Genomic DNA, 16,462 nt, shown 5'->3' on the forward strand with positions numbered 1-16,462 from the left:
ATTTTAATTTCGGTATTTGCCTCTAAAACCTATATTTTCTTTGTCATTTTATTATTATAGAAAATTGAGGAAGTTTTGCTCCCAAAAGAGAACTTAGTACTTAGCTCATGATACATTAAGTGAAACATACATATTATTGTGAAATGTAATCATATTTTGAATAAGTATTGTATTTCAATAATTCCACAAGAAAATGAAACCAACCATCCCATTTTACCCATGTCTTCAACACAAACTCTTCAATCACTCATCTCATGATAATAGTGTACACATGTTTTAATACAAAATTGATAAAGTAAGAGAGATAACTATGGTGGAAGAATTATTAACAAAAACTGAGACTCATCTCATGATAGAGAGAAACTTACCATCTATCTAAATAGATAGAGACTAGTCTTTTTAAACGACCCAATGTAGTCTCGACTCAAAGGCCCTCCCTATAAATAGCACATGAAAGTGGCCAAACTCTCTCACTTCAACATGGCTAGATACTATAGCTCACCCTTCCAAGAATACATCCAACACTTCACATTGCCTCTCCACTTTGTATTCTTCCTACCCGTCATCCTCTTTTTCATCATTTTCAATTGGTACATAAACATCTTCCTACACTTGATGGACCAAATCAAGATAAGTTTCATGGTCTTGCCTGAGCGGGACTCGCTCCATCGGGTCGGGGGTTCGCCCCTCTGACTGTCCCTTGTGCTTGTGTTGCTTATGATCATGATCTATCACCACCCTTCCTTGCAAGAAAAATGGTTTCCTTTGTTTGCTACACGTTGATTTAATGATCTATTTTCGTGATTGATTATTGTTTTCGACTCCCTAATTATTTTGATTGTTACAAGTGATTTATTTTTTAATTTTTGGTTTTTGGTCTTGCAAGTTTGACACCATTTATGGTTCTTGAGATTGTTTTTCCATTTTTGGTCTTGTAAGTTTAAAGTACTCGAAACTTGAAATTATAATAGAAAAATCTCCAAATTCGAGACAAAATACTTCAAACTTCAAATATATGCCGTTTATTGTTCTCTAGACTTAATCGATTTACAAGCACACAGTGTATACAATATGATATTTTATTGTATTACAAAATGATCAACAAATTCACAAAACCAACTCTTTCAAAGCTAGAGACCACAAACACCCTGCAATTTATTGTATTACAAAATGATCAACAAATTCACAAAACCAACTCTTTCAAAGCTAGAGACCACAAACACCCTGCAATTTATTGTATTACAAAATGATCAACAAATTCACAAAACCAACTCTTTCAAAGCTAGAGACCACAAACACCCTGCAATTTTTTTTACAGTAATGTATGATGTGTATGCCCTTTTTTCTCTAAGAGTGAAGCAATGTGCAATAGCGTGCAAGCCACAAAGACGAGGCAAAACCTCAAGGGTCACTGTTGGGAAGCCGGCTGAGAACAGAGTGCTCTGGCTTGTGCTCACATTCATAATCAAGATGAACGAACGCCCTTTCGACTTCAACAAGTTTCTCGAGCTTCATCTGCAGAGTTTCTCCGATGGCGTGAGCTTCTTTGAGGGGCAGATCTCCAGGGAGCTCGATATCGACCTAACAGTAACACCCCAAACATAAGCTTTCACTATTTCAAATATGGCAAAACCATCAAATATCTATTACTATTAGTCAGTACTAACCTCAACAAAATACAGAACTCCAAATGTGTAGGCACGGACCGTGTCAACACGCTTAACCTGAGGGTGCCTTATCACAAGATAAGTCAGCTTCTGCAGAACATCGGGTGGCGCTGATTGGCCTACCAGCGACACTGAATCAGAAGACGAGTCAGCTTAGGTTCGAGCTTCTGAACACTTCAAAAAATCTGCGAGGATTCATACCTGCATTCTCAAGTACAGTTCCAGACCAGTTAGTGATTGTGTAGATTGCAAGTGCAAGTGCACCGGCTGGATCAATCCACCAAACGAACATATCACCGAGGACAGCTGATACCAATCCTACTACATTTGTTACCACGTCGAAATAATGGTCCTGTCAAGATCAAGAATGCCAAACACTAAGTAATGAAGAAAGATGTTTTATGATGAATGTAGAGTAATGTACCTCTGCATAAGCGCGCACAATTTTGTTGCCCGAGCTTCTGCAGTAAAACCAGAGAGCGAGTTTTACTGCAGTAGCAGATAACATGATTGAGTACAACCAGACCAACTGGTCTGTGGTCATTTTCTCAGAAGGATTTGCTTCGACAAGTTGTTCTACAGCCTGAACAAAAACCTGAAAGCCTAAACGAAAAAGTGTGATTTTCAAAGAAGCCTAGACCTTGGACCAAGTAGGATCATATCAAAAACAACTTATATCTACACAAAGCCAAGGTGAAGCCGTTGTGACACGATGGCAGTTCCTAGCTATATCATAAATGAGTTTAAAATCTAGCATGGAAGTATATGCATACCAAGAGTAGCCATCACAGCAGCGAAGATGATAATCCCGACCGGTTGGACCCTCAGCTTTCCAATAGGGTACTTGTAAATGTTGACATTTTTCATTGCAAGGTGGGAAAACCAAAGTATCCCCCCAGCCATGAGATCTAGTAAGGAGTCCAAGGTCGAAGCAGCAATGGCTAGCGATCCACTCTTTATAGTGGCGAAAATCTGATACAAGCATGATGAATGAAATGAGACGGTATTAATGGAAGACAGTGAACCAAACAACATACAGCTTTTACAACAATGGTGATCATTTTAAGACCAGAAACCAACAATCACTCTTATCAAGTCTTCTCAAAGTGATTAGTTACAATAATATCTTCTCAAATGAAAAAACAGTCGGATCAAGGCAACATACAAAATGCCTTTTCTAACCTTGAAGGCCAGCAGCAAAATATTAGCATAATTGGAGATCATCATAGCTCTCTCATGCTGTGCTTGTTCTTGTAGATCTTCTTCATCTATTTCTTCTGATAACACCACGGAATCGACATCCTCGAATGATTTCAATGTAGCAAACTGTCTTTCATAGTAATCCTTCTGTCCTATATTTTGTATGAATTTTTATCGTAAGCTCGAAAGAGGAGCAAAATTTGCACAGGAAAGTTAAAATTTGTATTCAAATTGCTAAAAACTTTAATCTATTTCAGCAAACCTTTTTAACATTCAAATCACAAATATGTATATTCAGCAAATCATGAGCTAAAAGCCTAAAACCTTCTTCACATATGGAGTACTAATATTCAGAATGATCGAATCAATTTACAAACAAATAAAACCTCCTAATCATGAATTGATCATCAGATTACAGGTATTTAAGCTACGCGGCAGTAAAACACCAATTTTCAATTGAAATTCCAGCCCGAAAATAAAATTTGAAAATCAAACCAAACTTGCATAAGAAACAACAAATTGAAGGTAAAAATAAGGGGATAACAAACACAGGCACATTCAACATTCGCGCACACACTAGAATGGAAGATGTACCTTGGCTCAAACCCTGAGCTCGGGAGACATCAAAATAAGAGGAGGGAGACTCAGGGTCAACTGCTGATTGGACATTATCGGGTAATCTGGAAATGAAATCGTTGCGGAGCGAGTTCACAGAGTTCCGGCGACTTAGACGGCCGCTCCGCCCGCTGCCGCCGTGCCTCCACGCTTCCAGAAGCGGCGATTTGGTGTCGCTAACGCCTGTTTTGGTTTCTGGCTCCATTTTCAGTTGGAATCTGTTACCAGATTTTTGTTGTGAATGTTTTCCAAAAATTCATTTACTAAATAATTATAGAGAATAGTATATTCAAATGTCTAACGTTATAAATTTAGCCAACTACTACTGTTATAAAACTAGTCATCTTATTTAGTAAAATAATTGTGTTAAAATATATCCAATTGCAAATTTTAAAATATAAACAAATGTTTGGGGGATATTTATGTATAACTATAAACTAAATTGTAATTAAAGACCCCTAAGAAATTTCCAATAATATGAAAAAAAAAACAAGAAACTTTCACAAGATATAATTCAAAATGAGAAATTATCATTTTTTTAAAATACAATAATAATTCAAAATGAAGGGTGCATTTTCTTTAATATAGTACTCCTTATTTTCCTTTTACATATAGCAATTCTTTAAAATCAAGATTGTCTCAGATTCGTTGCATGTAACAAAAAAATCTCTTTACTCCATCTAGATAATTTCATATTTTTCGCAACAATATTTGAATTCCTGATAAATAATAATACAATTTCATTAGTTATAGAAGAATTCAATAGTGACTATTGAGACATAAGGTTGGCAATTAATGAGGTGCATTGGCTAGACCAGCACCACCTAGTTATTATCCAATAAAAACAAGTCAACTATAAATTTAATTATATCAATTGTGCCTTTTCCATACCTCAATAAATAAATAAATTACACAAATAAACACATTATTCCAAAGTCAAACTACCTAATTCTTTTAAAAAATAATTCAAAAACAGCCAAAAATGCATCAATTAATACGCAAAAAATTGTAGCCAAGAAACATGCCGCCAACTCTTACATAGTTATATTTGTTTCTATATAATTAGCTATGTATGTTTAATTAGGCATCATGTCGCTGTATTTTATTTATTATAGTTTATAACCTATTTAATAACTATAAAAATTAAGTGTTTTTTTTTTCGATTTCAATAATTTTTTGTATATTTTCCAATAAATTTCATTTCTTCTAGGCTAATTGTGTGCAAATTCAATAATTTCCATGTTTCTTAGCTCAAATACTAAGTTTGGTGAAATCTTTTATTAGGAATATAATACAATATGGCCGAAATGTGCGGCCCAGCCCAGATCAACCATGGACTGGGCTTTGGAGGCCTGGGTAATGAATATAAATATTTTCAATGGTATTTTGGGTTGATACAAAACATAAAAACAAAAAATAGCAATTATTAATAATTGTGACCGAATACACCCTCCAAAAAAAATGATGTTCAATACATGAATTATACTTAATAATTTGAAAGAATTTATAACTTGAATAAGGAGATTGGAAAATAAATACTTCCTCCGTCCCACTCAAGATATCCAACTTTTCTTTTAATTTATCCCACTAAAGATGTTCAATTTTCATATTTAGAAACAATTCATCTCTCTTCTCTTCTTGTTATAACACCCAACTACATTTCCTTTTTCTACTATATGTCTATATGTCTACATTTCCTTCTTGAGTGGGACGAAGGTAGTACTTACTAGTATTATTCTATTGATGTATAAAAAAAATGAAATCACATGCAAATTTTCCCATTAAACAACGTCAAAATGTTAACTTGATACTAAACTAATATGAGAATATTAACAAGAAAAAATAGAGTATAGTGTATCCGTGATCAAAAAATGAAATTCTAAGACCAAACTTTTTTTAAAGAAACTCTTAGACTCCATTTGGTACATGGAATTGGAATTAAATTGGAATTGGAATTAAAGAATTGAAATTCCATGGAATTGAATTGGAAGGAATTGAATTCTAATTCAATTCCAAATCCTATGTTTGGTAAAGTGTAGTAATTGATATGAAATTGAATTTGAATAATTTGTGCACACACACTATACACAAAATATGCACACACATTTCACACAAAATATGCACACACATTTCACACAAAATACACATACTATACACACACTGCACACACAACACATGTTTCCCACACTACACAAATTTCACACACTACAAAAATTTCACACACTGCACACACTACACACATTTCAAACACTACACACACTACACAAATTTCACTCATTTCACACACTACACACATTTCACACACTTTACACACTACACAAATTTCACACATTTAACACATTTCACACGCTTCACACACTACACAAATTTCACACATTTCACACACTACACACACTGCACAAATTTCACACATTTTACACACTACACAAATTTCACAAACTTCACACTTTATACACATTTTACACATTTCAAGCATCCGATTTTTGGAAAAAAATTTCAGTTTTAGAAATTTTTTTTCCGATCTGAATAAAAAAACTGAAATTTTCCAAAAGTTTAAACTAAACCAAATTTGAAATTTTAGTTTGTGAATAGTGTGTGTATTTTGGGTATAGTGTGTATTTTGTGTAAGATTTGTGTCGTGTATGTATTTTGTGTGTAATGTGTGTAGTATGTGTATTTTGTGTATAGTGTATGTAGCGTGTGTATTTTGTGTAGTGTGTGTATAGTGTGAAATTTGTGTAGTGTGTGATATGTGTGTAGTGTGTGTAGTGTTTGAAATGTGTGTAGTGTGTGAAATTTGTGTAGTGTGTGTATTGGTATAGTGTGTGTAGTATGTGAAATGTGTGTAGTGTGTGAAATGTGTGAAATGTGTGTATTGTGTTAAATTTGTGTAGTGTGTGAAATGTGTGTAGTGTGTGAAGTGTGTGAAGTGTGTGAAACGTGTGAAGTGTGTGTGTGTAGTGTATGTGAAATGTGTGTAGTGGGTAGTGAAGCTATCTAATTTTATGACTATTTGGAATTCCAATTTTCTACTTATGATATGGAATTCAAATCATGGAATTGAAAATTTTGGAATTATAATTCAATTCTAATTCTATACATTTTTGTGATACCAAACAATGGAATTAGAATTGAAGCCTCCAATTCCATAGCTTCAATTCCATGTTGTCAAACAACCCTTATATATTTGAATAAGATATGTACGTAGTAGTTCTCAAATGCCCGCCTTTGGATGCCATGTCCATTCACCTAGCTTTTTATCTTTTCTAATGAGATGCTATGCCCTAGCTTAGGCTATAGCCATCATGGTTGAGTAATCAAGCATATTACTACTATTTTTTTCTCATTCTAGATCATCAACATATTAGTCTAAATTATACAACTAATCATACTATCCATCTTCATATATCTAACTCACATACTTGGTGTCTGAGAAAATCTCACATAATCAAATTTTTTATAAAAAGATCGTAATTCGATAAACAATCGATGTTGAAATCTTAAATAGAGTTGCCCGAGCCAACCAAAATTATAATAGGCCTACAATTTCTTAGAGTAGCTCGATCAGAAACTTGACCTCTAGTTTGAGTGATTGTATCATGTAAGTACAATTTCTACCAATTAATTAACCTAAAACGGCAATTTGGTGCAAGTGGAAGTGGATGTGGTGGTGGAAAAGAAAATCATTGTATCATGTCAAATGTTATCATTATTTACTTTGGTAATAATTGGATGTTGGCACATTTCAATCTTGCTTTTTTGAAAACGTGACTTTGCTATATAAAGTAGATGTTGGCTTAATTAATTATGATTTTATACTATTCCTAAATTCAAACTTCCACGCTTGTCGACTTGAGCTTGCTCCTTTTTTTTTAACCAAATCCATATGAAAATGTATTAACTTTTTAGTATTTCACTCTACCTGTCAATATAATACATTTAGATCTAAAAATTTGAAAACGATAATTATTTAGAAAAAGTATAGCACTATAGTCTTATCTCCATAAGAGTAATATCGAATTAAACTAACACTAAATTATACTCATACTTGTAATTGTTTGTTACGGATATAATGTTAAAATTCATAAATTTTGTCAAGCCTAATTGACGAGATATGTTCGCACAATACTCGAAAGTTAGGGTCACGATTGAGAATTTATGACTCAAAAAAATTATGATACGAATGACTCACAACCAAACAGTCCAACAATCCAATAAGAATAAGCTCGAATTTGAGTAAGTCGGCCCAATTAACATTCCTACCAAAGTGGCCGAAATATTTCTATCACTTTCCAAGATTTGCTTGTGTTACTAATAGTTATATAGGAAACTTTTATCCTAATATGTTAAAATCAGTCTATATGTTACAAATGCAATTATCATTATAATATAGAAAGGGAACAAAAGGTAAGAAAGTATCAACAGAAACGACCTTTTTTCCCGCTTTTTCTTTTTTGTCTCTATTTTCCCATTGCTTTTTCCTTGAATTTCAAGACGAAAAAAACACAGTAGTCACAATGGCATTTCCTTTATTTAGGCCACAATCTTTGTAAATCATGTTTTCGGGGATTAAGAAAATGTATGGCGTGATAAAGCTGTCTTTTTCACGGACATGCCCCACCACCTCAGGCCCAATGGTGTGGACAGCTTATGATTTGAAGACAAAATGTTTGATGAAATTCCTCAACCAACTCTTTCAGCAGGAACACCTCTCACTCTTGCTCTGTCTCTCTCCTCAGCTCGTTTCATTCACCCCACATTCCTCTCAAGCTTCCAGTTCCTCTGTCCATGGCCAAGCATCACCACCACCAGCTGCCTATGTCGAAGAGCGCCAGTCAGCGTTGTAATGAATGGTTGCTTCTTCATTCTATGCGTGTGTGTTTATGCTGTAATTCAAAATTGATTTCTTGTTCATGTGGAGGTGCTTGATATTATACAGTTTGTTTTTGGATAGTATTCTTTTTCTTGCTATAAAAGGGACTGAAAAGTAAAATGAAGAAACCTAGTTTAGTTACAATGTGAAAAAAACCATGCTTGGAGAATTGATTTTGTTACAATGTGAAGAATTGTGTTTTGAGCTTATTTTACTAAATTTCTTTATGCTGTAAATTGTTTGATTTCTGTGGAAATTACTCGACATTATACGTTTTTTTTGGATGATTGTGTTTTTCAGCTTTGTTTGGTACTCTTTTTCTTGCTGCAATTCGTGTTGAGACGAGGGATTGAAAAGTGTGTTATTTGACTAATAAGAAGAAAACATGGTTTTGTTACATTGTGAAAAAACTAGGCTTGGAGAATTGGTTTTAGTACAGTGTGAAGAATTGTGTCTTGAGCTTGTTTTACTAATTTTGTTATGCTGTAAATGGTTTGATACTTTGCTATTCTTACATGTTTTGTAGGGTATTTCGTGATGTTCCAAGTGACATAATCATTGAAGTAGATGGGGGTGCATTTTCATTGCATAAGGTCAGGCTCTTCCTATAAACCTTCTGCAGTTGAGGGGGTAATATGGTTTTTCTATGTATCTGTATCTCGACTTGAAAGTCTTCATTCCTAGGAGATTTCAAGAATTCCTTAATGCTTCTTGATATACTATGATATATCTAGCTAGGGACCTGCATGTTTCTTTATGGGTCCAAATGTATGAAGAAGTATTATGCTTATGCTATCTGTTCTAGCATATCTATAGAGAAATTTGTGAGCATTCTCATACATTTGTACGCATAGCCATAAGATAAACCTTGTTTTACCAAAATTGGCGGGCATAAACAAACAGTCTATTCAGCTTAACAAGTGTTCTATGAATGTCATACTTTTGCAGTTCCCTCTTGTTTCACGAAGTGGGCGAATGCGGAAGTTGGTTGCAGAGCACCGGGAAGCAGATGTCTCCAAAATCGAGCTTCATGGACTACCAGGAGGTGCCGAGTCATTTGAGCTGGCAGCCAAATTTTGCTATGGTATCAACTTTGAGATCACAGCCGCAAATGTTGCTCAGCTGTGCTGCGTTTCTGATTACCTAGAAATGACCGAAGAGTACTCAAAGAACAACCTTGGTTCGAGAGCTGCAGAATATCTTGATAGTGTTGTGTGCAAAAACCTCGAAATGTGTGTAGTAGTCCTTCAGCAGTGTGAAAACTTGCTTCCACTGGCGGACGAGCTACAAATTGTCGTCCGATGCATTGATGCAATAGCTTCCAAAGCTTGTGTCGAGCAGATTGCTTCGAGTTTCTCACGATTGGAGTACAGCAGCTCAGGGAGGCTTCACATGAGCAAGCAGCCTAAATGTGAAGGAGATTGGTGGATCGAAGATATTTCAGTGCTTCGTGTCGACTTGTATCAAAGAGTCATAACTGCCATAAAATGCCGCGGGGTGAGGCCAGAAAGCATTGGGGCCTCACTCGTAAACTATGCAGAGAAAGAGTTAATCAAGAAGTCCAGCTTATGGAATCAGCCCAACCAGGCTGCAGTTGATCCGGTGTCGGGTGCAAGCAGCCACGAAAGACTTGTTGTGGAGACGATAGTTAGCCTCCTCCCAGTCGAGAAATTTTCTGTTCCTATCACTTTTCTGTTTGGTATGCTGCGGAGCGCTGTGATGCTTGATTGCTCGGTTTCTTGTAGGCTTGATCTCGAGAGGAGGATAGGATCCCAGCTGGACATAGCAACTCTAGACGATCTCTTGATCCCTTCTTTCCGACATGCTGGTGATACGCTGTTTGATGTCGAAACTGTTCACAGAATACTGGTTAACTTTTCTCAGATGGAAGATAGCGATGAAGATATGGATGAGGAATCCGTCTTTGAATCAGATAGTCCATCTTCGCCCTCTCAGACCGCGCTGTTTAAGGTCTCTAAACTTGTCGATAATTATCTGGCTGAGATAGCACCTGATGCAAATCTCAAGCTCAATGTGTTTGTAGCTATCGCAGAAACTTTGCCAGCACATGCACGGACTGTCCACGATGGGTTATACCGAGCTATTGATATTTACCTCAAAGTAAGTAACACAGTAAACTTCAGCTTTTAGTAGGAAATACGAGTGTATACAGAGAGAGAGGTTTAACTAACTTTGGAGTTCATGTTTGCAGGCTCATCAAGCTTTATCCGAACCCGATAAGAGAAAGCTGTGCAAACTGATAGATTTTCAGAAACTGTCACAGGAAGCTGGAGTGCACGCTGCACAAAACGAACGCCTTCCAGTCCAATCAATAGTCCAAGTGCTCTACTACGAGCAGTTAAGACTTCGGAACTCCTTGTTCTGTTCCTATCCGGATGAGGATCCGAAGCCTATCCACCAGTCGTGGCGGATCAACAGTGGAGCGCGAAGTGCTGCAATGTCTCCCCGGGATAACTATGCTTCTTTGAGACGAGAGAACAGGGACTTGAAGCTTGAGCTGGCAAGGATGCGGATGAGGTTAAACGATTTGGAGAAAGATCACGTATACATGAAGAGAAATCTCGACAGGTCCAGTTCAAGAAAACTCATGAGTTCCTTTTCAAAGAAGATCTTTAAACTGAATATCTTTGCTCGTACCCCTTCACGGGGACCGAGCTCCCCATCGAAGCACTCTCAAATATCTGAGTCTAAGTTTACAGAGAGAACATAGCCAGTATTTTCTGAATCATTTACTGCTGCTGATGAGGAACTATGGATACATAATCTATAAGCTTCTCGTTTTTGTAACATTTCGTCTCCTCTTTATCGCGTTCTTGGTCACTATGTAAATAGCCTGTTGGGATTTGCTTAACCAACAGAAAGATTTGATTGCAGTAGGAAAAAGGTTGAAATAGAGCATGAATAGAGTCACTTTGTGTATGGCCTTGATATGCTCTCATTTCTAGCACACCATGCTTAGCTTCAACGTAAACATGCCTTTTGATGTGGATTTCTGTAAATATATGTTTTTTTTTTCTTGTTTTCTTGTATCATTGTTGATTAAAAGTTTCTTTTTATTGTGTTGATTTTCCAATACTCAGTGTTTGATTTTCCAATACTCAGTGTTTGATTTCATCATATCCTTCAAAATACATGGCTACAAAGTTGAAGGAATACTACCTCTCTCTCTCTCTCTCTCACACACACACACATCAAGTATTATCCCTGACATGTATCTTCTTTTCTCAATGATGAAACCCTACAATTTGCTAGTTGTTGAAACAAAACATAGATTCATACAGAAATGCTCAAATATTCTCTATTATGAACTGGAGTTCTTCTCTGGCTACCAGGGATGATAATCGGAGACGAGAAACTCACCTTCAAGTCGAGCTTTCTCCGGCCACTCCCTGCCTTTCTCAGGCAAGGCAAGGCTCTCCTCACCACCACCAGTTCGCTGATTGGCCTCTGGATCTCCAGTGGCGAACCCTCTCTCTCATGCTCTAGTCGTCTCCTCATCTCTTCCCATGACTCATAGAACATCTCCCTGTATGAGCTTCCCTTGTCACAAGTAATGTTGTTGCTGTTGTGATTGTGATCATAAGCTGTCGGTTTCCTACTGCATATTTCTTCGTGTTGGTTACTTTGATGATTATGATGATAATGGTGGTACGCGGTAGATCTCTCATGATCGTTGCGCTGCCCTGCTCGAGCCAACACCCCTCCTCTCTCGCGTGGAGATGGCTCTGCACGAGGGTGGAGCAGACAATCTAGTGATTGTTGAAACCGGTCCATATTGTCCTTCATGACTTTGTCAAACGTGTGGTGAAGCAAGACGAAGAAATCGGGCTGGGGAAATGCAGTGCCTGAGTGCCTTCTCATGATCTCCCCGGCCAGGATCAGGTTCCGGAATAGCTCGACCGTGTCGTCCGGCCACACGATCTTCAGAAGACACTCTTAGTTTCGGAATATTGTTTTTCTTGCTTCTTGAGTGTTTAAGCCCCCTTAGTGCTCTTCTTATAGAAAAAAAACTTGATCAAATTGTGACAAACTATGGCGTGGTATCTTAGGGTTCTCTTCTTGGATAATTCAATTTGACAAATTCAAGACAAAGGGCAATTATTCATGAATAACTAATAATGTAATAGAAAGATACGCAAGAAAGAGAACAATGTGAAGTTCTTTAGCTTAGAACAAGAAAATGAAACACAAAACAAGTCCTCAAACACCACAAAGTTGAAAAACAAGTCCTCATAACTATAGAATAAACTTGAGAATCGATCACTGGGTTTCCAAAAACCCTAAATTTAGGTCGACGATTTGGTATAGAAACGAACACCGACAGCCACACCCAATATAAGGAGGGGAACCAAGATCTGGAGGAGCTTGATGAGAAAACCAGACGATTTGTCCTGATTCAACTGTGCCTGCTTGGGAGGCGCGTATGTGGTAGAGGCCTTGCTGGGAATGGTCGATGAATCAATGTCGCCCACATAGTACTCATCCAACATGGCCCTTGCGGTTGAGCTGTGCCCGACATCCTCAAAATCATCAGTTGCATCCTTCCCTGCAAGGGACGAACTGTTTTACAACAAGTAGTCGAGCCAACGACGTTATATTGGCTGGATATTGTTGGAAGATAAAGTGTTACCTGTCGACTGCAACAAAACTTCATCGCCTCCTGGATGATCATCCAAGAATTTCGTCACATCATAAACCTGTTCAATAACATGCTTTAATTTTACAACATATCCACAGTCGAAGTTCGATTGACAGATTTGTTTAGTTAAAATACGCAACCGCATAGCCTAAAAATGTTACCTCACATAACAAGTCTAAAGAATATGATAAACCGCATTCTTAGTATGCAACCATGAGGAATTAATACTAACTTATTTAAACCTTACGTCAAAGATTAAAACATATCTTTTGAGTTTTATATTTGATTGGTATAAAACATATAACTAACTTAGGCTCCTTATGCCTATATGGATATATTATTAGTCATACCCATAGAAAAATCAAGAAGAGTTAAAAGAGAAGGCCAAAATAAAGTAGTCTTTAATCAAAAACATAATAAGTAAAACAATCATAACCACTTTGTTTTTTGACATGATAAAAAAGAAAAGGTACATGAGCCTATAGCTATACTTGACTCAAAAATTAAAGAATTAGTCTACAGTTTTACATAGACAAAAGGGACAAACATAAATTCTGATAAATTTGAGATCAAATTAACTAAGAAAAGAGTACAAATGCATCTCTATTTTTATGAGAAGTTCTTTACCTCTGAGAAAACTACATATCCATTAAGATGATCTACTTAGCTCCTTCAATCACATTCACTTAAACACTTGAACAATTTGACACTACACCACTAAAGATCAACATTTCTAAGGCAATAATCAGCATGAAACAGAAAGAGAGCGAATCAAAATCAAATCAAACTCTATGAAATAATAATAATACTAATAGTAAATCAAGATCTAATCAAACACTAACAAATCCTTGCATTCATTTTCTTCAACAATCTCATACCTTAAAACAACAATCATACACCTTAAATCAACAAAACCAATGAAAAAACAAAATCCAAAATCCAATCGAGCACAAATGAAATCAAGATCCGGAACACAAAAAATCAAACTTTTCGATGCACAACAAAATGAATGAATTACCTTTCCCCCAATCAGGAGCCAGCAGTCCTTGTTGGTGGTGTGCTCAGAAACCTCAGCTAAAGATAAAACCTTAGACATCGGAATTAATCAGAAAAAAAGGAATCGAGATCGAAGGGGATTTAGTGAGGGAACGCAGCTGTAGATTCAGCGGTGGAGTTGGTGAGATTGGGATTTTTCTGCTTGTGAAAATCAGCCTCCCAACAACCAAGTCGGAGATCTAATGATTCATGGCAATTGGCAAGTGTTGGTTACTACTTTCATTTTTAATTTATCCCGTAAATTTCAAAAGTTCAATCTCAAATTAATATAAATATATTATTTTCTCTTTTCATTTAACACACAAAATAATAGACCTTTTAAAATTCCGTGACAATCTCTAAGTATGACATCTACTATGAGAATGAGGGAGTATTTGGATTCGATAATATATTACGTCGATATTAAATTACTAGTGTATAAATTGTAGTATATTGTTGAAAATTGAATTTTTTTTGAATTACCTTAAATTTGGGTATTCCAAATATATGGGCTAATCAATTTTTCCGCCTCATGGTAGTAGTAAAAAGGTATAATTAAATTAGACTACTTAATGTGACTTTATTATTGCCATTGAAACTTGATGCGATACAATTTATGTGGTTTAAAAAACATTGAGGCGAAAATAAATTTAGTGTAGTTGGTTGAAAAATTCATGTGAGCTAGAGATTGATCATTTTGTTAATTCAGGGTCGATTATGTCGATTAACAAATTAAAAAATCACCTAAAATTCTAAATCATAGTTAATCTATTAACTGAATACAGCAATGCAAATTTCTAAACTCGTGTATACAAATTTTGAAAATTTGATATGAAGTTTCAACTATTTGGTGGAGTAAAGTGGAGATGTGGAAAGGGAGTTTGAGGGTTCAAAGCTTTAACTCGACCTTTATGCTTTAAAACTCCCATAGGTATTAGGGCGTGTTCAAGTTCTTTGCTATGAAAAAGTAATAAATAAATTTAGATGGGTTTTGAGCGTGTAGGGTCCACATATATGCCATCCATATCAAGGTGTTCAATGTTGCAAATATAGCTATTGAAGTAATCAATTTTGTATTTTATATAATATGTTTATAGGGGTCTAAAAATCATTGTGACCAAAATATCCACACCGAGACGTCTGATTTTGGGGAGAAACAAATTTGGGAGGGATAAAATTGTCAATTCATTTTCATTTCTTGGTGTGGACTTCAATGCAGCTCCATTTACCACCAAATGACTAAGAATTGATTTAAGGCTCTCCACATTAGAGACATGGAACTTGAACACTAGAATTGGGGTAGAATTGAACCTATATCTGGGTATAACATAAAACTTGAACAAGTCCTAGGATTAATAAAAAGTACTACTCCCTCCGTCCGTGATTAAATGTCCCATATTTGACCGACACGGGTTTTAAAAAATTATTTGACTTTATGTAATAAAGTGGGTAGAAAAATTAGTGGAATGTAGAGTCTACTTTTATATATTAGTTTTATAGTAAAATGTGAGTGGAATGACAGTGGAATGTAGGGTCCGCTTACCAAATATAGTAAAAGTGAAATATGACATTTATTGGCGGACGGACGAAAAAAGAAAAATGAGACATTTAATGGCGGACGGAGGGAGTACCGTTGAATTATTATTATTATTGCTTGAAAGTTACTTGGAAAAGCCAAGAAGCTTTCATTTCCTTCTGGTACACACAAATCTACCTCTCCTCTAGACAATATTCATTTAGATCTATGGTGGCCCTCTCTAATCAAGAGCCTAGGTGGAGGTAGATACTATATGCCCATAATAGATGATTTTTCAAGAAAGGTATGGATGTATATCTTGAAAGAAAAGTATGAGCCTTTAACATTTTCAAGATCTGGTGTGCAGAAATGCATAATGAGAAAGGGATATTTCCCAAGGTGCTCAGGACTGATAATGGATTAGAGTACCTGTCAAAGGATTTTGATGCATTCTGCAATGACAAAGGTGTTAGAAGACACAGAACTGTGCCTGCAAACCCCCAGCAGAATGGGGTTGCAGAGAGAATGAACCGCACCTTGATGGAGAGAGTCAGGTGCCTTTTGTCAGCCTCTGGTGCAGGCAAGCACTTCTGGGCCGAGGCATCCAGTACTGCAACATTTCTAATTAATAAGTGCCCTTCATCAGCAATTGGAGGCTCCATACCGGATGAGAAATGGTATGGAACAAGGCAAGATTACCAAAGATTGAAGCATTTTGGGTGTAAAGCCTTTGCACACTTAAAACAAGAGAAACTAAGTGTCAGGGCTCTGCAATGTGTGATGCTTGGTTATCAAAAAGGTGTGAAGGGTTATAGGCTCTGGTCCATTGAGCCTGTGAATGAAAAGATAGTGATAAGCAGAGATGTTGTCTTTATTGAAGATAACATGCCCTTTCT

General features: G+C 36.3%; 2 protein-coding genes and 1 pseudogene across 2 annotated transcripts; 1 reads left to right on the forward strand and 2 right to left on the reverse strand.

Moving 5' to 3' along the window:
* Window positions 1–1,063: 1,063 nt before the first annotated feature.
* On the reverse strand, window positions 1,064–3,743 carry LOC121746591 (metal tolerance protein 4-like). The gene is made up of 7 exons (XM_042140482.1): window positions 3,462–3,743; window positions 2,850–3,019; window positions 2,441–2,639; window positions 2,092–2,270; window positions 1,869–2,019; window positions 1,668–1,798; window positions 1,064–1,581 (listed from the first exon to the last, which is right to left on the reverse strand). Exons 1-7 carry the CDS (start codon window positions 3,685–3,687, stop codon window positions 1,402–1,404), a joined length of 1,236 nt encoding a protein of 411 aa, XP_041996416.1. The 5' UTR covers window positions 3,688–3,743; the 3' UTR covers window positions 1,064–1,401.
* A 4,143-nt stretch (window positions 3,744–7,886) lies between these two features.
* Window positions 7,887–11,393, forward strand: LOC121746921 (annotated as a pseudogene).
* Window positions 11,394–12,474: 1,081 nt separating this feature from the next.
* Window positions 12,475–14,299, reverse strand: LOC121749556 (cytochrome b5-like). Its single transcript, XM_042144123.1, has 3 exons — window positions 14,034–14,299; window positions 13,007–13,073; window positions 12,475–12,922 (listed from the first exon to the last, which is right to left on the reverse strand). Exons 1-3 carry the CDS (start codon window positions 14,109–14,111, stop codon window positions 12,663–12,665), a joined length of 405 nt encoding a protein of 134 aa, XP_042000057.1. The 5' UTR covers window positions 14,112–14,299; the 3' UTR covers window positions 12,475–12,662.
* Between the last annotated feature and the right edge of the window lie 2,163 nt (window positions 14,300–16,462).

The sequence above is a fragment of the Salvia splendens genome, chromosome 9, assembly GCF_004379255.2.
Source record: "Salvia splendens isolate huo1 chromosome 9, SspV2, whole genome shotgun sequence".
Lineage (NCBI taxonomy): Eukaryota > Viridiplantae > Streptophyta > Magnoliopsida > Lamiales > Lamiaceae > Salvia > Salvia splendens.